This window comes from Myxocyprinus asiaticus, chromosome 28 (assembly GCF_019703515.2).
Source record: "Myxocyprinus asiaticus isolate MX2 ecotype Aquarium Trade chromosome 28, UBuf_Myxa_2, whole genome shotgun sequence".
NCBI classification, from domain to species: Eukaryota; Metazoa; Chordata; class Actinopteri; order Cypriniformes; family Catostomidae; genus Myxocyprinus; species Myxocyprinus asiaticus.
This window is the reverse complement of record NC_059371.1, coordinates 43,870,925-43,897,449: the sequence shown is the minus strand read 5'-3', so window position 1 is coordinate 43,897,449 and position 26,525 is coordinate 43,870,925. Positions and strand designations below refer to the sequence as shown.

Here is a 26,525-nt window from a genome sequence, read left to right as displayed (position 1 = left end):
CAGCTCAGGACCAATACAAAGACACAAGATTTATATGTAAAAATATAACAAATACCATGAAAAAAAAATTATGCAACTGTATGTGTTTGATATCATTTAAGAAGTCTCTGTGCAACTGGTATAATGGTCTCTTTCCCATGTTGATAAAACTAATGGTAACAAAGTTATAAGGTCTTTGCCAAATACTGCATAATTCTGGAGGTCTATCCCCCTCCTTGACCTACAATTTAAATGATCTCCTGTATGTTAATAAGGTTAAATCCCAGGAATTCAAGAACCCATTCACCCCCAAATTCTCATTGTTCAAAAGATAATACCATTTGGTACACAGTGTTTTCTGTTTGGATATTTAAGGAAGATTGGCAAAGAGCTTGGGGAGTCTGTAGTCAGATATCCCACACAATTGCTATGTGTAGTTTTCTCTACCAGGGATGCAATTCTTATTTCTTATGTTTTGATAAATGTTTAAATTTGACTTATTATTGTCTAATTGGAACTGGTGAATGTATTATTGTACCTGGTAAATCAATTGTTACATTTGAGTTTATTCTGATTTATTCTGAAATTATTGTCTTTAGTAGATTACGTGAAATACATGTTTCCGCAAATCTATGACCAGGTTAGTAGCGGACTAAAGCTCAGTTCTGAGTGGAGCATGGGGCACACCGGCTGAGACATTAGAGCTCCGACTAACAAATTGGCATTAGTTCTAGTGTACTTAGAGTGTACAGGCTTGTTATGGAATTTCCGTTTAGGACAACATGAAGTTGTCGACCAAGCCTAAATATGGTGAAGTCTAAACCTAGCTAAGTGTACATAGGAAACTATGGCATGATTATGTAAAGCTATTTTAACTTAGGTATTGTTGGTCTGTCTTTGCAAATTTAGTGGTCATGACCTCTGGATAGAAATAATGTTACTCTAATTAAATGTTTACTATCTAATGGGACTAAAGATAAAAGGGCAAGCATGAGCAGCCATCTAATTAGTATTTAGTCAATTACTGTTTAATGACCAATACTGGCGTATTTGTGACCGTGAGATCCGCGTACACGGCCAGCATGAGACTCTCTAAGCGACAGGAATCCTAATGAATGAGTACAATATGAAATAGAGTTAAATACGATGATCAAATGTTAAACCAAATTTAATAATAATAATTAAGATTGGAACATTTCCTTGGAAACTTTTATAATTGGAGTCAGATAAAATAAACGGGGATCATAAAACTAATAATATAGTTATTTAATTGGAACGAAATAACTTAAAGCGCACGATAAGACAGAACGTGCGGGAGACCTTCAGCCACGACATTGGATACCGTCCTTGGGCCAGCGGGTGGCCTCCCCCTTACACACATGTGCAGCTACATCATATCCACCGTCACCCTGGAAAAAAGCCATTTGAATGTGATAAATGTGGTAAAACATTTGTTGAGTATTCAGTCCTTAACCAACATCAGAAAACGCACACAAATGAGAAGCCTTACCAGTGTTCTTTCTGTGGAAAGAGTTTTACACGGCTGTCCTATTTGAAAAAGCACGAAAACATTCATTCCGGTGCTAGGGTTCATATGTGTTTTAAATGTGGAAAGATCTTTATTAAATCCAGACACTTGGAACAGCACCAAAGAATCCATACTGGAGAGAAACCATACAAGTGCTCACACTGTGAAAAGAGTTTCACTTGGTCACAAGACCTGAAAACAGCAATCACAGGGCCAAGCACCAGCATGGCAACCACTGCAAAACACTAAGCACAACACAGAGTACAGTAGTACAGTTTACGTAGTTTTAAGCACGACATGAAGACTCAGAGGTCAACAGAAGTATAAAATTAAAAACCATCCTTAGCTAGAATAAAACTCAGAACTTTTGAGTAATGGTCCAACGCTTTACATTTATGCCAGATACTTTTATCGAAAGCGACTTACAGTTCATTTAAAAAAGGGACAATCCCCTTAGAGCAACCAGGATTTAAGTGCCTTGCTCAAGGAAACAATGGTGGTGGCTGTGGGGGTCGAACTGGCAATCTTCTGCTTACCAGTTCTGTGCATTAGCCCAATGATTCTCAACCAGGGGGTCGGGACCCACTAGGGGGCCTCAGTACACTTCCAGGGGGGCTTCAAGCTCTCTTAAAGTGATTTAAAATAAGGTAGATTATTATAATTTTTACATAATTTTTATAATTCAATTTACTGAAAATGCAAAAAAGTAATAACTCCCTTTAACAGCTTGATTTTTATGAAGAAAATATGGTTCTCGACATTTCTGGAATCACAAAATTTATCATGATTTATTGTTTTAATCTATTTATGCTAGAAGCATTAAATTAGCTTACATTAAAAAAATTTGAAAAACAAGCTTTGTTATCATGACAAAAGTATATGAGGAAATAGCTTATAATAGATATATCTTATAATATGAATATCTAAAAGCCTACATTGGGGGCCTTCGAAATATTGTTTCCAACAATGAGGGGCCTTGGAGTCAAAACGGTTGAGAATTACTGCTTTAGCCCACTACACCACTACCACTCCATGCCTTTAACCACTTGGCCCCTCAGTTGAAATACCTAAATAGTGCCAAAGAGACTTGACAAGTTTAAAGAGAGCAAACAAATGCATTTGTTAGCATGCTAGCTGATTAGCATGCTAAGCTAATGTTGCCCACAGATAGCATTGTGATCAAATAGCCTTATGAGACAGAAAACCAAACAGTTAGCATGTTAACCGATTAGCATGCTAAGCTATCATAGCATGTAGCATGATAACCATGCTTAACAGAACTACAGGTGATGCTGTCTCCAAACTTCTCAATCCTTTCAAAAGATATCACACCTATTAAGAAAAAACATTAAGACAAAGAAGAACAAGAAGTATACCTGCAAGCAGAAATTAGCTGTGATACGCCCTGCAATTATTCAGTAAAGACAATACAAAGACCTCCAGTACAATATAACATCAACTCTAAAACTGGTCCATGTGGTATTTGAACCCATGACCATTTGAACTATAAATTGATGATTTATTACACTGAGCCACTCCGTTGATATGCCAAACAAGACTTTAAGTGACATTAAAGTGTAATTATCTTTTGAACTATATGTGGCACTGTCTCGAAACTGCTCAAGTATCATCATGAAATGATGTCAATGATGCATACTAATTTTCTTTGGAATCCGACAATGTATTTAAAAGATATATCATTTTTTAATAAAATTCAATATGGTGGAGAGGCAGTATGGCTGGTATTTAAAATATTGGATTCATTGGAATCCTCATGACTCAATGAATCCATAGACAAGTATGATTATATGCTTAAGTGAACACATAATTGAACAAACATGCTTTTATAGCAGGTAGCCCACTAATTTTAGAATTATACGTGAAAATTTGGCAATACTACTTTGGCACATGTGATGGCACCCCTGATATCTAAAATAATGAGCAGGAAAAATTGAAATACAACCATAAAATTTAGGGGCAGTGGTGGCTCAGCAGTTAAGGCTCTGGATTACTGATCAATCCAGATCAGTAACCCGGGTTCAAGCTCCAGCACCACCAAGATGCCACTGTTGGGCCCTTGAACTAGGCCCTTAGACCCTATCTGCTCCAGGGGCACTGTATCATGGCTGACCCTGCACTCTGACCCCAGCTTGGCTGGGATATGTGAAAAAAAAAAAAAGAAGAATTTCACTGTATATGTGTGATAAATAAATAAAATTAATTAAATTATTTTTGGAGTTTTTCAGGTTAAATCAGCTTGTGTGATTCACTCCGGTCCAGTAGATGGCTGAAGAGCACCAAGAGTTGTTTTTCTAACCGCCTTAAAACAAGATGAAAGAAGAGTTGACAGTCTGAGCGTCCAGTTCGGTAAGTGTTTAATGTGTTTTACATCATTTAATGTATTTGTAACTTGTCTTGCATAGTTTATGCTCTGCTCTCCACTGTATGCAGCTTGTTATAATATTCCTGCTGTCGGGAAAATGAAAGTAAATGCGTTTTACATCATTTGTGTGATTCACATTTATTTGTATATGTTGTTTTTCTCTCTTTGGCGTTTTAAAGACTGTAAAATAAGATTTTATCGACGCATGTCGCTTTGTTTTGTTACGGACGCTTTAAAAAGTCACTTTCAGGATAAACAAATTATTATATTATTATAGAATATTATGCTTAAATGAGTTCTTTAAATCCAGAGACTGACTGTAAATGAGTTCAATGAAGGTGATAATATATATTGGAGAGACGGGCACAAACAAACACTTTTTGGTTTCCTGAAGTTTGTGTAAATACTTTTGGGATTACTGGTCATATGCAAGAGGTGAACAAAACAACTAAAACACTTCAGAACAGGTTTATTTACACTTTCTGTCTGTGGCTAAACTCATGTTTATATTTTAGTCCAGTTTGAAGACGTGTTGGTAAAGTTCAATCTTGACAAACTTTGAGTAACGTTCCAGAAACGTTGTGGTAATGTCCTAAAAACGTTTCTTAAACGTCCCATAAAAGACATTATAGCAGCATGTCCCCTAATCTTCAGAGTTGATGTTGTCATAATTATATTATTATTTGTAGTGACAGTCAATATGCCTTTTGGATACCATATTTATTTAATTGTTTTCCTTTAACCTGTGGCAGCCTGGACCAAAGTCTATAGTTTATAACATTATTTAGATTCAGTTAAACTTGCTATAATTTGTTTGCTATTTTACATCCCGTGCACCAGTGTGAAGACATCATTTTCCACATTTGGCTGTTTACTCGTAAGATTCATTGTGGTTTTAATATCTTTTATATTTTGTAAATAAATACAGTGAGTAACTACATTTGTTTTGTGATTAAATATATTTTATGCTGATAAAGATTTATTAATTTAGTCAAAGTAAATGGGTTTGGCAGGAGGAATAAGGCACAGGCAGACAATTCCCTAGTGCGATGTCCCTCATGGGGTGTTTTAATGACACTGCAAACAATAGTGAGACTTAATAATGTGCAGGGGCGAGGTGGGCGTGCCGCGGTGTCTGTGCTCGTGAATCTTCTGTGCGGTGAATTTTTCCCGAATTCCATGCTCTGGTCGGCCTTCACTCATCCCTGGACTCTGGGATTTAATGAGACAGAGAAGAGGGTTAGTGGCTCACCATCAGAGTCATGGCTCACCATCTTCCTCTGGCATTTAAATAAGAGCCCGACCGATATGGGATTTTTGAGACATACTGATTTTAGAGGGGGGAAATTCACTGATTACCGATATGATGGCCGATATAGTTAATATATAGTTTTGAGCTGGAATGAAAACAGACCTTTTCTATGTGGAATGTGCACCGATATGACTATGCAAAGGTACTCAGAAGGCTGCTTTCTTAAACAAATATTTTTATCAAAGAATATTTGACATTATTATTATACATTGTCAACAAATTCTAGAAATGAACAAATAAATAGCTAAATGAACATCAGTGCTGTATGATTAGTATCAGTCAGTTGCTGACCATTTAAATAAATAATAAATTAAAATTGTAGCTAAATAATATCGATAAATCGATCGAGCACTAGTTTAAATACTCTCCAGCTGGTTGTTCACAGGTGGGGCTGATCAGCGCCCATATTCCAGGGATGATTGGATGATATGCTCCAATTCCAGGGCGATGCTGATATGTGTCTCCCACCGCTCAAATCAGGGAAGGTGGCAGGTGCCCCGTGTAGTCCGAAGGGTAGCATCCGGTACTGCCATTGGCCAATAGGGGTGCTGAATGCCCTCTTTTCCTTGGACGATGGAACTAGGGGCACTTGTCAGTATCCTTTGGTGAGATCCAGGGTGGATATATACCGCGTTTGGCCCAGCCGCTCGATGAGCTCGTCCACTTGGGACATGGGGTATCCGTCAAAGCTGGAGACTTCGTTCAACTTCCAAAAGTCATTACAGAAGAGGAGGGTGCTGTCGCCCTTCAGAACTACCACGATAGGGCTGGACCACAGGCTTCTGGACTCCTCAATAACCCCAAGTTGTAATATCCGTTGTATTCCTACTCTATAGCCTGTCGGCGAGCCTCTGGGACCCGGTAGGGATGCTGCCGTATGATGGTGTCAGGGGGTGCACGAACTTCATGGTGGATCATGTTGTTCCGCCGGGACGACTCAAACACATCGCTGAACTGACCGACCAGGACATCCAATTCCTTCTTCTGATTGGTGGAGAGATGGTTCCCCAGATCTACCACCAGGGCCTCTGTCTGGGGAAACCCTGCGACCTGTCTCTCGGGATCTGTCCAACGCTTGAGGATGTTAATGTGGTAGATCTGCACCGCTCATCTTTGTCCTGGCTGCCGGATTCGATACGTTACTGGCCCCGCCCCTTCCACCACAGTGTAGGGTCCCTGCCAGGAGGCCAGGAACTTGGACATGGCACAGGGAATCAGCACTAGGACCCGGTCTCCGGGGTGGAATTCACAAGCTTGGGCAGGACAGATGTATGTACGCTGCTGGGCGGATTGGGCTTCTGCCAGATGTCTGCACACCAGGGGCATCACTTTGATTCTTTCCCTTATTTCACGCACATGCTCAATCACTGTTCATTGTGGCAAGGGCTGTCGCTTCCAGGCCTCCCGGGTGATGTCTAGCAGGCCCCGGGGTTGGCGTCCGAATAGCAACTCGAAGGGTGTGAACCTAGTGGATGCCTGGGGTACCTCCCTGATGCCAAACAGCACGTATGGCAATATGAGGTCCCAATCGTGCCATCCTCAGTTACCACTCGCTTCAGCATTCATTTTAGGGTCTGGTTGAATCGCTCCACTAATCCGTCCGTCTGGGGGTGGTAAACCAAGGTGCGGAGCTGTTTCACCTGCAGCAGCTTGCATACATCTGCCATGAGCCAGGATATAAACAGGGTGCCCTGGTTGGTGAGGGTCTCCTTCGGGATGCCCACTCGGCTGAACAGCAGGAATAGCTCTTGAGCAATGTTTTTGGAGGTGGCCTTCCTCAGTGGTACTGCTTCAGGGTACTGAGTTGCATAATCCAATATGACCAGGATTCTCTCATGACCCCAGGCAGATTTCAGCAGCGGTCCCTCTAGATCTATCCTAATGTGCTTGAAGGGCACCTCGATGATGGGCAGGGGAATGAGGTGGCTGGGGGGAAGGTGTCGTGGAGTCATCCTTTGGCAGACCGCACATCTCTGGCATTAGCGCCTCACTTCTGTGTCCAACCCGGGCCAATGGAACCATCCCTAATCTGCTGGGTGGTGTTCTCAATTCCTAGGTGCCCGGCCATGGGGTGCAAGTGGGCCATCTCCTTCTTTGTACGTGGCACCACCAAAAGGTGTTTCTACCCCCGCCTGTGTAAAGTCCCCCTGACACAGTAAAGCAGACCATTTTCCACAATAAAGTGAGGAGAGGGATGGGGGTGGGATGTCGTACTTCGCCGTTGACTATTCTGACCTGGGAACAGCAGTTCTTTAGGTGGTCATCCTCCTGTCGTTCCTTCCCAAATGAGCCCCCTTCCATTATCTGCTGGAACAAATTAGAATACACATTAGGGGTCAGTTCTCTCAACTCACCATCCCTCTCGCTGTCAGTGGCTAGCAGCACCAGACGTCATCCGATTGGGACCTCTGCGATGTTGCCCCCGGTGGCTGGCAGGTTGGACAGCATGGGCCAACAGCTGTTCAAACCCGGCCAGTCTCTTCCTAAGAGCAGGGGCACCAGCAGATCCTTGACAGTCCTGACCTCCACTGGCCAGCTTCCTGGTTCGGCCTTGATGGTGACTGAGCGAGCCAGGACATAGCGAGTGTCGCCGTGTACACATGTGATTGGGATTGACGCTTTGCTGTTTGGTCGGGGGGGACTATCTGGGGCTGGGCCAGGCTCACCATGCTCCTGGAATCCAGGTGGGCTTTCACACATCGGCTCTTGACCTTCACCTCTCTCTCTGGGGCTTCCCGGGGCACCGCTCTGTGTACGATGCAACCTACCATCCAGGCCGGGGTGTCCTGGGGGTTTGGGGCCATGGGCATGGGTTCGTCCCAAACGGTCGGTGTACTCCAGCGGTCGCCTTTCCTGGGACATCCTCTGGGGATTGGTGCTTGCTCTCTCTTCACCGTCTTGGGTTTGCGTCACCTCCGCCATATCCACGGCCTCCACCAGTTCGACAAGGGTTTTGGGGTTCCGCATTCCTACGGCCCACAGAAACCTATCCACCACAACCTGCTCCGCTACCTGCACTGGCGTCAGTTGCCCGGTTAACAGCCAGAGACAGGCCAGACGGCCATACACCCATTCATGGAAGCATACATCTTTTTTTTTAGCTCTGTATAGTTATCAATGGAGGCTGGGCTGAGTGCATAGTAGGCTTGCTGCACTTCCCCACCAGAAAGGGCACACTGTTCTCACCCACTCACTCTCATCCAAACCCTCAGCTATCACCTCAAATGTGCACTGGTACGCCTCCACGTCATCGTGCTTCGTCAGCTTAGTGATAAGCTCGTTGGCTCGGACATGTGGGTTCGGGGATCGGTATGTGGGCAGCAGCTTCCAATCGCAGTTGCATGAGTTCCTGCTCCACCCGCTCTTACCTTGCTGTTAATAGTTCCGCAAACGGTTGCTGGCGGAGGGAGATATTCGCAAGCTGACGTACCAGATCTTCCATTGTCTTCAGAAAGAGAGCTGGAACTGCGGAAAAACCAGACGGAGAATTGGGATGAGTTTCATCGTGTGACCTCATTCTGTTCACTCTAGCCAGCATTCTCCACCACTGTGGCAGTAAGAATGAGGCCCAGACAGACAATTCTCTAGTGTGATGTCCCTCAAGGGGTGTTCTATTGACACCATTGACAAACAATAGTGAGGGGATGAGACTTAATAGTGCACGGTGTCTTGCAGGGGCGAGGTGGGTATGCCGCGGTGTCTGTGCTCGTGAATCCTGTGTGCAGTGCAGTTTTGCCAAATTCCGTGCTCTGATCAGCCTTCACTCGTCGCTGGACCTTGGAATTTAATGAGACAGAGAAGAGGGTTTGTGGCATTTTCTGGAGTTGTGGCTCACCTTGTTCCTCTTCCACTGGAGTTTAAATCCTCTCCAGCTTATTCTTCGCAAGTGGGGCCAATCGGTGCCTGGATTCCAGGGATGATTGGAAGATATGCTCCAATTCCAGGGCGACGCTGATATGCACATGGGATTCTCACCACATGGGATTTAAAAAACCGAAGAAAAAAAGACAACAGGTTTTGTTTATATAACAATGTTTCACCTAACTAAAATCAACATTTGGCCAAGAATCTAACATCAACCCTGGTTATCTACAGGTAAGGTGGTACTTAAAGGTGCACTAAGTAACTTTTTGCTCGTGTCATCTTGGACTTACAGTGATACCTAGTGGTGTGGCTGCTACATCATTCAAAATCATTAATTTTCAGTTACAGATGCCATTGTAGAAATTCACTATTTACAATCAGCCATGATTACTTTAACCCAAGAGTGATAGTGTGCAACAATAAGATGGTTACTGAGATTAAGCGAGTAGTATTTCAGCTTGTCATGTGATTCTAAAATGGCCGCCCCCATGAGAGCACCCCTCCCCCATGTAGAATAAAACAGATTTTATAAGGTCACTGACATGACTAGAGTCCTCTTAAGGGAGCGATCATGATTTTATACATGTTTCAAAATTACAATTCATTTCTTTGAGTAAAACTTTTTTTTAGTTGGTAAAAAATGACTGAGTGCACCTTTAACACATACAACTATATTAATATAATGTAAAGTTAAACATACTAGGGACAGTGCTGTTACGAAAATATCCAAAAAAGGCCATTAGTCCACACACTGTGACCTTTAGGTCATAAAACTTGAAATCCCAGGACAATGGCAGTGAAATGTCTGACTTAACATCAACAAATGTGCATCTGCTTAATTTCATCTGCTACTTGTGAAATTTATACAGACCTGCAAATCACCTCCCCCAGGGTTAAAAACAAAATAAACTTTCTCTATGAAAGAAATGGGAAGATCACAAGACTCCAGCGTCCTGTGGCTCATCTGCTGCATAAAACCACACTTAAGGAAGTTTCTGTAGTTAGCAGTGGCTAGCTAACCAATTGGACCATCTCAAAAGCAAAGTTATTTTGTTTAACAGAGCAGTATAATCATATAATAATGTTTTTGAGTTTGAATGTCAGTCCATTATAATGATGATATTTTTGTGTTCAGATGTTCATCATGAGAGAGCAGGTGGATGTGATTCACGCTGGAGAACAGCAGATGCTGCAGACACCAGTGAAGATTGAAGTGAAGCAGGAGGAGATAAAAGAAGAAAACACAACAGAAGAACAACAGAGTGATGAAGATGTTGAACAGCAGATGCTGCAGACACCAGTAAAGATTGAAGTGAAGCAGGAGGAGATAAAAGAAGAAAACACAACAGAGGAACAACAGGAAGATGATGGTGAAGAGCAGATGCTGCAGACACCAGTGAAGATTGAAGTGAAGCAGGAGGAGATAAAAGAAGAAAACACAACAGAAGAAAAACAGAGAGATGAAGATGATGATGAACAGCAGATGTTGCAGATACCTGTGAAGATGTGTTCAGTGAAGCTACTGGACTGCAGGAACCTGATGAAGATGAGAGGAGAAACCACAGCAGAGGAACAACAGAGTGATGAAGATGATGATGATGAAACCACAACAGAGGATGATGATTTTATTCCATCAGGTATGTTTCTTCTTTTTAATGTTGTTTTACACTTTCATGACAATCAGCTGTCATGTCAAAATCTGTTACCAGATGAGTTTTATCGCTCAAAACTCGCCAAAATTTTTTCTCCAGCTGTCTTTATTATAAAAGTGCTCAGCTGTTTTTTAAATAGGTGCAACTTTAAACTTAAAAAGTCATTACATTCCTTCAGGAACAGTGACTCTGGATTTGGGTTTCTGCTTAGCGTCCTAATTTGTTCTCTTTAAAGTGATAGTTCCCGAGTCGAAAATCTCTTAAACTACATGTTTCCATATGAATTCACTCATGAGTCTAAAGCGCACATAAAACAGTAAAACAGTGCCACGACTAGCATCACAGGTACGACAAAACACCGGAATCTGGCACAGAATGTGTTGATTTACATTTACACATTTGCATTTATTCATTTGGCAGACGCTTTTATCCAAAGCGACTTACAAAAGAGGAAATTATAAGCGAATCATCTTAAGGAGACAGTGGTATGAAAAGTGCTATATTACAAAGTTTCACTAGCATCAGAATAGTATTCAAAACAGAATAAAGTGCAACAGGAATTTGTTTTTGTTTTTTTGTTTTTTAATGACTGGTTAAGTGCTCAAGGAAAAGATGTGTTTTTAGTCGTTTTTTTGAAGACAGAGAGTGAGTCAGCTTCACGGATGGAGTTGGGAAAGTCGTTCCACCAACGTGGTATGATGAAGCTGCAAGTCCGGGAAAGTGTTTTGGTGCCTCTTTGTGTTGGTACAACAAGGCGACGTTCCTTAGCCGACCGCAGGCTTCTAGTGGGCGCGTAGCTCTGCATAAATTATTTTAGGTATGCTGGAGCAGACCCAGTGACTGTTCTGTATGCCAGCATCAGAGCCTTGAATTTGATACGTGCATCAACCGGCAGCCTACACAGCGTGTAGGGTCTCTCCAATCTGGATTTTTTTGAGCCAATACTGCTCACCGATTTTCTTGTCATTTGATCTGCCGATACGATCATTAACCTTTTATCAGGAGCTCTGTCGAACCTGGTTAAATGTAAACTTACTACTGTGTCATACTGAAGTCCTAAACCTAATGTGGCAGTTTTGGTTATTCTCACCATATTATTTAATTATTATTAAGTAATATTATATTATACAAATCATATTTTTTTATTTATATTTAATATATATTTGCTACTTATGTTAAGTATCATATTATAGTATTTAAGTATTGTGTAAATAATATATTTATAATGCTATTCTGAGATGCGGGTTGGCACTGGTTTGCCGGAACGAGGGAGACCTACACAATATTAGGCAGGTGGTTTTAATGTTGTGGCTAATCGGTGTATATAGACTGGCGGCCAAAAATTTGGGGTAATGTACAGATTTTACTGTTTCGGAAGGAAATTGGTACTTTAATTCACCAAAGTGGCATTCAGCTGATCACAAAGTATAGTCAGGACATTACTGATGTAAAAAACAGCACCATCACTATTTGAAAAAAGTCATTTTTGATCAAATCTAGACAGCAGCCATCACTCCAACACCTTATCCTTGAGTAATCATGTTAAATTGCTAATTTGGTAGTAGAAAATCACTTGACATTATATCAAACACAGCTGAAAGCTATTTGGTTTGTTAAATAAAGCTGTTTCAAAAAAGAAACAGCTTTCTCTGAAACTCGTCATTCAATCATTGGCTCTGGCTCTAACAAGGACAGAAAGAGATGTGGAAGACCAGATGTACAACTAAACGAGGATAAGTACATCAGAGACTCTGAGAAATAGACACCTCACATGTCCTCAGCTGACAGCTTCATTGAATTCTACCTGCTCAACACCAGTTTCATGTACAACAGTAAAGAGAAGACTCAGGGGTGCAGGCCTTATGGGAAGAATTGCAAAGAAAAAGCCACTTTTGAAACAGAAAAACAAAAAGAAAAGGTTAAAGTGGGCAAAGAAACAAGAATGTTATGGATCTTAACCCCATTGAGCTTTTGTGGGATCAGCTAGACTGTAAAGTGCGTGAGAAGTGCCTGACAAGACAGTCACATCTATGGCAAATGCTACAGGAAGTGTGGGGTGAAATGTCACCTGAGTATCTGGACAAACTGACAGCTAGAATAACAAGAATCTGCAAAGCTGTCATTGCTGCACGTGGAGGATTTTTTTATGAGAATTCTTTGAAGTAGTTTAACATTTTTTTCAAATTGTAATAGTAATTTTTCACGTGTTTAATGTCCTGACTATACACTGTGATCATTTGAATGCCACTTTGGTGAATAAAAGTACCAATTTCTTTCCATAAGAGCAACATCTTTACATTATTCCAAACTTTTGGCCACCAGTGTGTGTGTGTGTGTGTGTGTGTGTGTGTGTGTGTGTGTGTGTGTGTGTGTGTGTGTGTGTGTGTGTGTGTGTGTGTGATGTGTAACGAGCACTGACTCAATCCGGTACCAGCGCGTAGTATGACTGACACATGACTGCTTTAAAATGCTAATTTTTAGCAAGTGCTCTGTTACTCCTTTCACTCAAATGGACAATTAAGCAAATTAAAATCATGACATGACCTAGTTTGATTTATTAAACCAAAGGATAAATCTGATTGTTCATACTCCGGAAACTCCACAGACATTGTAAATCATTCACGTTGTTTGAGATGACAAAACAGAGCACTAATCCACTGTGAACTACGCAGCACATGTAAACTATATATTTACAGTTGAAGTCAGATGTTTACATACACGTTAGCTAATTACATTTAAACTCTGTTTTTCACAAGTCGTGACATTTAAACGTAGAAAACATTCCCTGTCTTAGGTCACTTAGGATCACTACTTTATTTTAAGAATGTGAAATGTCAGAATAATAGTAGAGAGAATGATTTATTTCAGCTTTTATTTCTTTCATCACATTCCCAGTGGGTCAGAAGTTTACATACATGTTGTTAGTATTTGGTAACATTGCCTTTAAATTGTGTAACTTGGGTCAAAAATGTTATGTAGCCTTCCACAAGCTTCTCACAATAAGTTGCTGGAATTTTGGCCCATTCCTCCAGACAGAACTGGTGTAACTGAGTCAGGTTTGTAGGTCTCATTGCTCGCACATGCTTATTCAGTTCTGCTCACAAATTTTCTATCAGATTGAGGTCAGGGCTTTGTGATGGCCACTCCAATACCTTGACTTTGTTGTCCTAAGCCATTTTGCCACAACTTTGTAGGTATGCTTGGGGTCATTGTCCATTTGGAAGACTCATTTGCGACTGAACTTTAACTTCCTGGCTGATGTCTTGAGATTTCGCTTCAATATATTAAGATAATTATCCTTCCTCATGATGCCATCTATTTTATGACGTGCACCAGTCCCTCCTGCTGCAAAGCACCCCCACAATATGATGCTGCCATCCCCATGCTTCACGGTTGGGATGGTGTTCTTTGGCTTGCAACCCTTACCCTTTTATTATTATGGCCAAAAAGTTCAATATTTGTTTCATCAGACGAGAGGACATTTCACCAAAAAGTAAGATCTTTGTCCCCATGTGCACTTGCAAACTGTTGTCTGGCTTTTTTATGGCAGTTTTGGAGCAGTGGCTTCTTCCTTGCTGAGCAGCCTTTCAGATTATGTCGATATAGGACTCGTTTTACTGTGGATATAGATACTTGTCTACCTGATTCCTCCAGCATCTTCACAAGGTCCTTTGCTGTTGTTCTGGTATTGATTTGCACTTTTCGCACCAAACTACGTTCATCTCTAGGAGACAGAATGTATCTCCTTCCTGAACGGTATGATGGCTGCGTGGTCCCATGGTGTTTATACTTGCGTATTATTGTTTGTACAGATGAACGTGGTACCTTCAGGCATTTGGAAATTGCTCCCAAGAATGAACCAGACTTGTGGAGGTCCACAATTTTTTTTCTCTTAGCTGATTTCTTTTGATTTTCCCATGATGTCAAGTAAAGAGGCACTGAGTTTGAAGGTAGGCCTTAAAATACATCCACAGGTACACCTCCATTTACAGAAGCTAAATGCCTATTTGCCTAAAGGCATGACATAATTTTTAGGAATTTTCCAAACTGCTTAAAGGCACAGTCAGCTTAGTGTATGTAAACTTCTGACCCACTGGAATTGTGATATAGTCAATTAAAAGTGAAACAACCTGTCTGTAAACAATTGTTGGAAAAATGACTCGTCATGCACAAAGTAGATGATTTGTTAATATGAAATATTATAAAAAGTGGTTAAAAAATGAGTTTTAATGACTTCAGCCTAAGTGAATGTAAACTTCTGACTTCAACTGTATATATATATGGCTGTGTATATGAGGGGCTGCATGATGTTAGCAAATAACAACAGTGACCGTTTACATTGAAGTCTTGAGCTAGAGACCTGAAAACTGAGTGTTTAGACAGAGAGACAGGGACAAGTTTAAGAATTATAATATCTAAATAATTTCTATTGACTATTGTTGATGCGAAAAAGTTAGTCTCAGGGAAGATAATAAATGATGAAAATGTAGTTTTATATTGTTTATACTAATAGTTTATGTTGATGTTCCTTTTAAATTGATTTTTGTTAACTTATGTTAATTGCAGGGCTGATGGAAGTGAAAGAGGAACATCACGAACTGAATGAAGTGGAAGAGAAATATCATGAAGAAAAATCTTTGAGTTGCTCAAAGACTAAAAAGAATTTCTCACTAATTTGTCCTCAAAGAAGAGCAGTCAAGACATTTTTAACCTGCTCTCAGTGCAGAAAATGTTTCACAAATAAAAGACGGCTTGATGTACACATGAGAGTTCACACTGGAGAGAAGCCTTACACATGCCGTCAGTGTGGAAAAGGTTTCACACAGAAAGGAAATTTTAATGTGCACATGAGGATTCATACTGTAGAAAAACCTTACAAGTGCTCACACTGTGAAAAGTGTTTCACTCTGTCACAATATCTGAAAACACACGAGAGAAATCATTCCGGAGAGAAACCATACAAGTGCTCACACTGTGGAAAGAGTTTCACTCGGCCAGACAAATTGAAATTACATGAAAGAATTCATACTGGAGAAAAACCTTACAAATGCTCACACTGTGGAAAGAGCTTCACTCAGCCAAACAAATTGAAATTACATGAAAGAATTCATACTGGAAAGAAACCTTACAAGTGCTCACACTGTGAAAAGAGTTTCTCTCGGCCAGACAACTTGAAATTACACGAGAGATATCATTCCGGAGAGAAACCTTACAAGTGCTCACACTGTGGAAAGAGTTTCACTCAGTCAGTACAGCTGAAAACACATGAGAGAAATCATACCGGAGAGAAACCATACAAGTGCTCACACTGTGGAAAGAGTTTCACTCATTCACAAACTCTGAGAACACACAAGAGAATTCATAATGGAGAGAAATACAAGTGCTCACACTGTGGAAAGAGTTTCACTCGGCCAGACAAATTGAAACCACATGAGAGAATTCATACTGGAGAGAAACCTTACAAGTGCTCAAACTGTGGAAAGAGTTTCTCTCGGCCAGACAAACTGAAATCACATGAAAGAATTCATACTGGAGAGAAACCATACAAGTGCTCACAGTGTGGAAAGAGATTCACTGCATCACAAAGCTTGAAAACACACAAGAGAATTCATACCGGAGAGAAACCATATAAGTGCTCACACTGTGGAAAGACTTTCAATTGGCCAGACAGCTTGAAATCACACGAGAGAACTCATACCGGAGAGAAACCATACAAGTGCTCACACTGTGGAAAGAGTTTCACTCAGTCAAAAAACCTGAAAACACACGAGAGAATCCATACTGGAGAGAAACCATGCAAGTAGGCCTGTCATAACTACTTTTGTTGGACGATATATTGTCCTAGAAATAATTGCAATAAACAATAATATTGTAATTTTAAGACCATTTTATACCACTGATATAATGATAATATAATAGCATAATAATGCAAGTACACCCTTTCAAAGAGCAACTTTTCTTAAGAATAATCAGACATTCAAAACTGCGGTTTTTGTTCCCAGCTCGGAAAACTGTGGGATGTTTATGCTTTAGATGAGCTTTTAGGTTAGTTGTATTGACACATTTCATTGTCACTGTTTTTAAACAGTCAGCATACCGGCTTGTTCACGTTAATGGGCTCTCCTCTCTCATTCGGCTTAAAGCCAATATGTTCCCACACCGGAGCTGTGGAATGCGGCTTTGAAACCAAGTCCATTTGGACTTATTCTTCCAAACTTTCTGGCTGGAATTATGCTGTTGTAAGGAAAAACACCTGTTAAAACACATATTAGCCTCGAGTAACATGTAATCTTCACTTGTCGCTGTCCACTCTGTTTGTGTGGTGGAGCTGCTTAAGCCCCAACACAGAGAGCAGATGAGAGGACAGAAGTAGCGCGACTGGCTAAAATGTTGGTGACATTCATTCTTATGTAAACAAACATGCATGTAAACACAATTGGCAATATTGAGGTCAGCAAAAATGATCAAGGTCATGTCCATATGTTATGGGGGCTTGTCCGGGATAGATAATTATAAAATATCCTTGTAATTGTGATGATTGGTGTGTGTGTTGGTGGCAATTGATGCTATATTGTTGACGTATAGGTGGCGTACGAATGCGGCATGGTATTGTAGTACGTGTCTGTTTATTATGCATTATGGAAATGTTTAGTTTGCAGAATTTTGTTACCAATCCGACTTTAGAGCAGTTTAGCTTGTGTAGGAAGCAAGATTTGTTGCTGATAGCTGACCACTATCAGATTGTTGTCATTAGACAGAGTTTGAAAAGAGAAATAAAGAGTAGGTTGTTACAGCCTTCAGTTGAGCTAAATGTTCTTCCTATATCAAACACTGCGGGTGATGAGGCTAGCGGAAATTTAGGCTTCGGTGACGTTGCTATGGTGCATCTCAGTCTCATGGATTAGGAGGATAAGTGAAACAGTAGAGCTGATGCTGAGGCAGAGGTGGTAGCCGATGCTAAGACCAGCTTGCCATCCTTTGATCCATTTTCTCTAAGTTCTACTGATTCAGGGGAGGGGGCATGACTGAAAGTCCCCTTGGCCCATTTGCCATATGAGGCACAAGAGAAAGCTCAAGCATGTCAAGCTGAACTAGACTTGCGCTTGGAAGTGCTCGAAATTGAGGCTGACAAACAGGTGAAGCTGCGACAGCTTGATCTGGAGGCAATGAAGGTTGCTGCTGGTTCAGCTGCGCAGTCAGACCCAGTTCAGTTCTCTAATGCTTCTCCGCTGACTGATCCATCCCAGGTTACATTTGACGTAAGTAAGCACATTGCTTTAGTACCTCAGTTTAGAGAATCAGAAGTAAATTCTTACTTTATTGTATTTGAACGCATTGCTACTTCTCTTCGTTGGCCTAAATAGGTTTGGTCTTTACTATTACGGTGCAAGTTGTTGGGTAAAGCTCAGGAGGTTTGCTCTACTTTGTCATTAGAAGAGAGGTTAGAGTATGAATCTATGAAAACTGCTATACTTCGGGCTTATGAGTTAGTCCTGGAAGCGTATAGGCAGGAGTTTAGGCGACAAAGGAATTTTGTTTGACAAATGGTGCACAGCTAGTAAAGTGAATGACTTTAATGTATTACAAGAGCTTGTACTGCTTGAAGAGTTTAAGGGATGCTTACCCAAGCATGTTGTGGTTTACCGTAATGAACAGAAAGTAACTTCGTTGTCGCATGCAGCTGTTACCGACCTTTTATCTTGAAGGGGTTATTTTACTTAACTGGAAATCATGAGGATCAGAAAGAAATAAGGATGCTCAGAGACACAGGTGCAATGCAATCATTTATTATGGCAGATAGGTTGCAGTTGTCTGATGATACTTTCTGTGGATCAAGTGTACTTATACAAGGCATTGAAATGGGTTGTGTAAAAGTACCATTGCATCGTATACACTTGCAGAGTCAGTTATGCATGGGATTCGTGAAAGTAGCTGCACGTTCTTCCTGTGAAAGGCGTTGATTTCATTCTTGGAAATGATCTGGCAGGAGGAAAAATAATGCCTGTGTTAGAGGTTATTGTGTGTTGTCACTCAGAAGATTTGTCTGATACATACCCTGATGTTTTCCCCGCATGTGCTATGACTCACGCACAATCGCGCAAAGTGGGTGATCTGGATGATTTGCCTGACGCTTTCTTTCTTCCTCTACTGGCTGATGATGAATCACTGCATACTGTTGTTTCTCCCAAAAAGCAAAATAATTCAAAGTCAGAAATTTCCAAAATATTTGTGTCTGATGCAGATACATTAAAATTATCTGTGTCTTGGGAGAAAATAAGCGCTGCGCAGAAAGAGGACAATTCTCTTGTCACATCTTTCAATTCTGTTATTTCTCCTGATGTTACTAAGGATTGGAAAGTTGCCTATTTTGTGGAAAATTATTTATTGATGAGAAAGTGGTGTTCTAACACCGATAAGGATTTAGATTGGAATGTCGTATACCAAGTCGTTATGCCTTCTTATTGTCAGCACATCTTATGTTTGGCGCATGACCATCAGTTTGCTGGTCATCTTGGAGTTACAAAGACTTACAATGGAATACTAAGACATTTCTTTTGGCCAGGGTTAATAAGAGATGGTGCTCAGTACTGTCGTGCTTGTCATACCTGTCAGTTGGCTGGGAAACCGAATCAGGTGATCCCACCTGCTCCATTGTCTCCCAGACCAGTAATTGGAGAACCGTTCGAACATGTAATTGTAGATTGCGTTGGACCATTACCTAAAACCAAATCTGGTTACCAATTCACGTTAACTATAATGTGCGTGGCTACTAGATTTCCGGAGGCAGTTCCTTTAAGAAAAATTGCCACGCCCATTATCATCAAAGCGTTGGTGAAATTCTTCTCCATGTCCGGACTCCCTAAAATAGTACAAACTGATCAGGGTACACATTTTTTATCAAGACTTTTTAAACAAGTACTAAAGTCTTTGGCAATTACTCACCGAGGTTCAAGTGCATACCATCCGCAAAGTCAGGGCGCACTTGAACACTTTCACCAGACATTGAAGGCGATGCTTCAAAAATATAGTCTAGACACGGCTAAAGATTGGGATGAGGGAGTTCCCTTGGTTTTATTCGCTGTAAGAGAGACTGTACAAGAATCTCTGGGTTTTAGCCCAGCCGAACTTGTATTTGGACATCAAGTAAGAGGACCGCTAAAAGTTCTAAAAGAACAGATTTTGATGACTAATTTAAGTCCTAACACTAACATACTGGATTATGTTAATAAGTTTTGTGATTGTTTGCATACTGCTTGCAGAAAGGTATGAAGCACAAATTTGACAAAAAAAGCAGTTGCACGAACGAGCTGACACCCTCTCTTGGTATCTCGGGTGCTGACGAGGATGGTGTCGTACTTCGCAATGCTCCTCAGCAGTGTGCAATGTTAGCAAATTAAGAGATATTAAAAGATCTTTCATCCTGTCTTACTCATTCAACTTCTGAACAGGCATTCAACATTGTCAAGTTAATTTTCTGATTCTAATTGTCTTTTTAGTGACGTTCCAAAACAGACAAATGTCCTGCATCATGATATTAAGGTAGATGGTGCTCATCCTATTAAGCAACATGCTTACCGTGTGAATACAGTCAAGAGATCCATTATGCGTCAGGAGGTAAATTACTTGTTGGAGAATGGTTTAGCCAAACCTAGTTGTAGTCCCTGGAGTTCTCCATGTTTACTCGTTCCTAAACCTGGTGGTACATTAAGGTTCTGCACTGATTACCGTAAGGGGAATGCCGTAACAGTGCCAGACAGTTATCCGTTACCGCGTATGGAGGATTGTATAGATAATATTGGATCTGCTTGTTTTGTTAGTAAGTTGGATATGTTAAAAGGTTACTGGCAAGTCCCACTTACATTACAAGCTTCTGAAATTTCATCATTTGTAACCCCAGACAATTTTCTTCAATATACAGCGATGGCTTTCGGACTGAGAAATGCACCTGCAGCATTTCAACGTCTTGTAAATATAGTGTTGGCAGACGTACCAAATTGCAGTGCATATCTCGATGACCTGGTTATTCATTCCGTAGGCTGGAATGAACATGTGAACTCATTGAAAACAGTGTTTCAGCGTCTTATTAAAGCTAACTTAACACTCAACTTGGCAAAATGTGAGTTTGGCCAAGCGACTGTCACTTACCTCGGTAAAGAGGTTGAACAAGGCCAAGTGCAACCGGTGGAGGCTAAAGTTTCAACAATTGCAGAATTTCCAGTTCCTACCACCCGACGAGAGTTGCGAAGATTCTTGGGTATGGCTGGTTATTATGGACATTTTTGTAAAAATTTCTTGACGGTTGAAAAAGGGTGTTGATAATGTTTTGACTGACGCTCTTTCGAGAGAGTTTAAAAAAAAAATGTAAGTATGTTTTTGTTTTTCACAAACAGGTTTGTTCTTAAGGGTGGGAGTGTTACATTCCTTTGGGTGTGCCTATGTATTTTTCTCTCTCTCTCTCGCTACCTGTCATTTTCTTAGGTTCAACCTCTCTAAACTCCTATTGGTTTGGGAAGATGTAAATCTTCATCAAGCGGTATGACGTCAACTCCGCTGCCAATCAAGTTTCCCGTCAGCATTTAAAAGGCCTCCAAAATGAACGAGAGTCGTCTTGTTGCTATTTTGTGTCGCACTTATCGCTAGTATTATTTGTTGGGATCTTAATCCCTACCACTTTTTGGTTTGACATTTCGTTTGGGATATCGTATTACTACTTTTCCCTTTTTGTTAGCTTTCTGATTTCAATGGCGTGTTGTTCTCTCCCCAAGAGAAAGGTGGACAGGTAAGATGTCACGTGACATACATAGTACAACATTTAGGTAACTCGATGTATAGACACCCCAGGTAAGAAAGTGAACGCCATCCTCTGTAAGTTTTGTGTTCGTTAGTTAGAGTAGATAAGTTACGGCGTTTGACGCTGAAGACTTGATTTCTTCTCTGTTTATTTTTATGTTAGTTAGGTTAGAGGTTTAATCATCAGTTAGATCTGAGTTTTGTTTTGTTCTTTTCTTTCCTTTGGCATTACTTGGGTCCCTTTTCTCTTGGGTTAATTTCTTAGAATATATTGATTCCAATTGTACATATTTGTATATATTATTGCTTATCGTTCATCTTTATTATTATTATCATTATGTCTTGTTACACTTATTTTTACTTATGTATAATAAATCACTTTTCTTTTTGGCATTACTTCGTTTAGCATTGTCTCTTACCACCACCATCTCTCCAATTTATCGCAATCTCAATGTTACCTCTTTTAACCCTAGACCAAATTAAGAGGTCGTAACACCATATATCATACAATAAGTCGATAACGTAATTGTCGTGACAGGCCTACATACAAGTGCTCACACTGTGGAAAGAGTTACACTCACTCTCAAAGCCTGAAAACACACGAGAGAATTCATACTGGAGAGAAACCTTACCGCTGATCATTATGTGGGAAAAGTTTCAGCGAAGCAAAAACTATGGAAACATGAAAAAAAGAGTTGCCAAAGTAGTCAAATTAAGAAAAAAAAAACATCTTCAGGTCCAATGATATCAAGCAAATGGTTTAAAGTTCAGATAAACCCAAAGATGGAATTTCTCCCAAATGAGCAACATCAGAGACAATTTATCAGACAGACCACTGGAATCAAAATATATGTAAGAAATAGGAACAGCCAACGGATGTAGAAACAGAAGTCCTGCCTTACAGGTAAACAAGCCAGTCACCTTTTTGATACAGGCATCGCCTGTCAATCAACTCTAGAATGTGTATTAGTGATCAGAAGTCAGATTCTTTTCCTCGAACCTGTTCTTTCGTACTGTTCATTTCAATGATACAGTACAAAAAAACAATTCAGCAATTCTTTTTCATCACGTAATGATGTCAATTGTACGTAATTCTAACATCCTGGCGTCATGCTATACATGCTCAAACACATTCAAATAACGCCAAATTCAATTAAGTATGTTAATTGTTGTTTATTGTCATAAGTGTTTTATTCAGTGATCCTGCATGTCGAATATGACTGCTTCAGTGTCAATGCTTTACTTAAAGGAATATTAAGATCCGTAAACAGCTTTTATGGCATAATGTTGATTACCACAAAATATATTTAGACTTGGACTCAAATAAAGGATAACATTTTTGTTAAGGAAACAAAATGAAAATGATTAAAAAATGACCCAAACAACACATGAGGATTAAAGTAATATCTCTCTCTCTCTCTCTATATATATATACATACATATACGGTATATAGTAGATAATGTGTGTAATTTGTAATGTTTACCTCCTGCATTCATGATGCTAATATGCTATATGCGGCCACAATATGCACCGATTACACGCTGTTATTGTAATTTATGATGACACTGATACTACTGCAACGATGGGTGTATAAAAGAGTGTTAATTTTTTAAAGAGTGATGATAATATCTATCTTCGGGCAGATGTCTGAATTTGATTCCTTTTGTAGACTAAATAAAATCGCATGAAATGTCTCTATGTGAACGATCATACAGATGTAGGTAATTTTTTTTTTTTACCAGCTCGCTCATAACTTTGGACGCCATTGTGTTTATGTTGATTGACCTTTAACTGACTGAACAACGTATTCAAAATTAGTTACATTATTTTAGTCTTAAAGTAGGACTTCTAGGTCACACCTACCGAGGACATAGACCAGTGGCAGTAAGAAGGTGTTTAGCAGTCAGGAAGAAGTTTTCCTGAAATTTTGCACCGGCAAGCTGTTAAATGAATGAAGTCACAATCCCAAACTTCATACACAAACTTGCGCACATAGCGACGGAAGAGATTATAACATGTCAACATATATCATGTGAAGGATGGCTCACTCCCATTATTGCACTGATTGGCACAAAATGGTGAAAAATAAGAACAAAAACACTATAAAAAATTATGTTCAGACAGCAGGTAGGGAGACGTGGGTGATGTTATATAATTTAATTATTATTTTGAATCCTGCTTCCGAGTGCATTTCTTTCTGGGAAACATTTGGTTATTTTTGGGGGGAACCAATACAATCTGTGGACTGTAATTGGTTTGTCCTTAAATGTCCAGGATTTTGTTCATTTCTTTAGCTGTTAAATGTTCTATATGAACTAGATCTGAAGTAAATGTTAGTGGTGCTTGGCGTGGCAAAACCCATCACCACAATGTCCCACAAAGGGCCTCAGTACACTGCCCGGAGTCAAAAGATCCCACCCCCATGGGATTCTACGATGTTCTGGTGTTGATACATGGATACTAGGATGCTCTGGATGGTTACTAGGCAGTTGCCAGGGTGATACTAAAAGTCAAAATAGTCTCTATAACATTCTGATCTGGAAATATCACTCTGAGCCATTTTCAATGGGTCTATGGGTGCTTCTCATTTCTTAAGTTGTGCATCCTTGTTTCCTCGCTCTTCCGTCCTCGATTCTGTGACCCTGAAACAAATGTTTAATTTAGGTTAAAAGGGTTTTAAAGTCTTGGAAAATGAAATGATTTTTAAAAGAATCTATCTACAGTATGTCACAGTTGTTTTAGTCATTAAAAATCATACAAATGAAAGTATACAGCATACTGCACCGTTTTGTGAGTGTGGGTCCCAGGTAAACCCAAAATTTCTTGTTTGGGCCCTGGACGGGAAACAGTATGAGGAATGAATGCAACACTGGCTTTCGTATACTTGTATGTAACTCAGGTTGTAGATTTAGTTGAATCAAGTAAAGACTGCTGAAATATCATAGATTTAGGCATTATTTGTGGATTAACATTTTCTGAATAAATTAGCAAAAACCCAAAGTGTTATAATAATCCCTGCTCCGCGCCACTAATTTGTAATAAACATTATGCAACCTATATAAGAACCACTTAAGTAACATATTGATGTGCACTTAATTTGTTCACTGTATGTAGTAAATTAAATGTTTTGGAATAAAATCAGCTGTACATACTGTGACTGTCTATGAGTAAAACATTTAGAAGGGACGAATTTAAAGATGTGACGTGCACTATATTGAAGTCTTCTCAAGTCATGTGATAGCTTTGTGTGAGGAACAGTGCTGTCATGCCGTTATTGTAGTCCATTTCAGAGCTTTGACTAAATTATGTAACTTTTATGGTGCTTTTTTTGTCATTTTGGAGCTTGACAGGCTCCTGATTTTATGGAAATGTATGGCAAGGATAAAAGTTTTTCTTTTACTGTGTCTTTTGTGTTTCATTTTCTCTATTGTGCAGCACTTTAGAACAACATGTTGTGTTTAAACGTGCTTTATAAATAAATAAATAAATGTTGATTTGTGTTCAGCAGAAGAGAGAAAGTCATACAGTTTTTGAATAACATGAGGGTGAGTAAATGATGACAGAATTGTCATTTTGGGGTGAATTATTCTTTTAAATGTGGTTTCCCAGAGGCTGTTGAATGTGTGCTGTATGAAAGAGAGATTTCAAATCATAGAAACATTCATGTCTTTTATCATGTATTTTAAAGTTGGACAACAGGACTGATTAATCAGATGTTGGGATTTTATTCACTCCAGTCCAGCAGGAGACGGAAATGAAGCAGAAGTTGTTTTAGAAACCGACAGAAAACACCAGAAGAAGATGAAAGAAGAGCTGATGCTTTGAGCAGTTCGGTACGTGATCAATGTGTTTTACATCATCTGTGACATTTAGGTTCATATTTTTCTGTGCATGATTTGTTTAAATGATCTTTTTTAGTGTTTTAATGACTGTAAAAGAAGCTCATTATCATCTGATGTAGTTTGTTTTGTTACTGGTCACATGCAAGAGGTGAGAAAAACAACAAAACAATTAAGAACCAGTAGATTATTTACACTTCCTGTCTGTCTGTGGCTAAACTCAAGCACTTTAAAGTCAAGATTCTTGTGTTTTATATTTGATTCCTGTGTGACGTCATATTTATAAAGTTCTATCTTTTAAAAAGCTTAAATAACGTCCCAGAATCGTCTGATTAGATTCTAAAAACGTTGCTAATTAATCCTATGAATGACGTAATAACTACGTGGTACCTTGGTCTCCAGGCAACTTGTACTAGTCGACGTTTGTTAAAATTTTATTATATTTGTGGAGACATTCAATATGCTATAGGGATACTATAGAAGATGGATCCCGCCAGGTAATAAAAAAGAAAACAGGTAGGCTAATTCTGACATTTTATTTCACAATTGTGCCTTTTTTTCTGGCAATTTCGACTTTATGACTCACAGTTACATGATATAAACTCTCAATTTCACAGACCAAATCTCAAAGACAGCACGATCATATAGATTTACACTCTACAATATCAGGAAGATAAGACACTTCCTCTCTGAACATGCCACACAAATTCTTGTTCAGTCACTTGTCATAACTAGACTGGACTACTGTAATGCTCTCATTGTAGGCCTCCTTGCATGCGCAATTAGACCCCTGCAAATGATCCAGAATGCAGCAGCACATCTGGTCTTTAATGAACCAAAGAGAGCGCATGTTACACCACTCCTTGTCTCTCTCCAATGGCTGCCGGTTGATGCACATATCAAGTTCAAGGCTCTGATGCTAGCATACAGAACAGTCACTGGGTCTGCTCCAGCATACCTAAAATCATTTCTGCAGAGCTATGTTCCCACCAGAAATCCTGTGATTGGCTGAGAAACGGCTCCTTGTTGTACCAACACAAAGAGGCACCAAAACACTTTCCCGGACTTTCGGCTTCATCATACCATGTTGGTGGAATGACCTTCCCAACTCCATCCGTGAAGCTGACTCACTTTCTGTCTTCAAAAAAACGGCTAAAAACACATCTTTTCCATGGG

General features: G+C 39.9%; 2 protein-coding genes across 3 annotated transcripts in view; both read left to right on the top strand.

Moving 5' to 3' along the window:
- Nucleotides 1–26,525, top strand: part of LOC127418554 (zinc finger protein 721-like) — a 60,199-nt gene that overhangs the window by 29,828 nt on the left and 3,846 nt on the right. Inside the window, exons 5-8 of the mRNA XM_051659131.1 lie at nt 1,389–1,679; nt 8,524–8,538; nt 15,717–16,518; nt 25,248–25,343. Of these exons, the coding sequence (XP_051515091.1) occupies nt 1,389–1,679; nt 8,524–8,538; nt 15,717–16,518; nt 25,248–25,335 (1,196 nt within the window). The 3' untranslated portion in view covers nt 25,336–25,343. The remainder of the gene's footprint in view (nt 1–1,388; nt 1,680–8,523; nt 8,539–15,716; nt 16,519–25,247; nt 25,344–26,525) is intronic.
- LOC127418589 (gastrula zinc finger protein XlCGF26.1-like) overlaps nt 3,767–26,525 on the top strand; it is a 64,564-nt gene continuing 41,805 nt past the window's right edge. Inside the window, exon 1 of one of the 2 annotated variants that reach the window (XM_051659222.1) lies at nt 3,767–3,874. The gene's annotated coding sequence lies outside the window, so the exon portion shown is untranslated. The remainder of the gene's footprint in view (nt 3,875–26,525) is intronic. The other variant, XM_051659220.1, reaches the window with a different exon arrangement.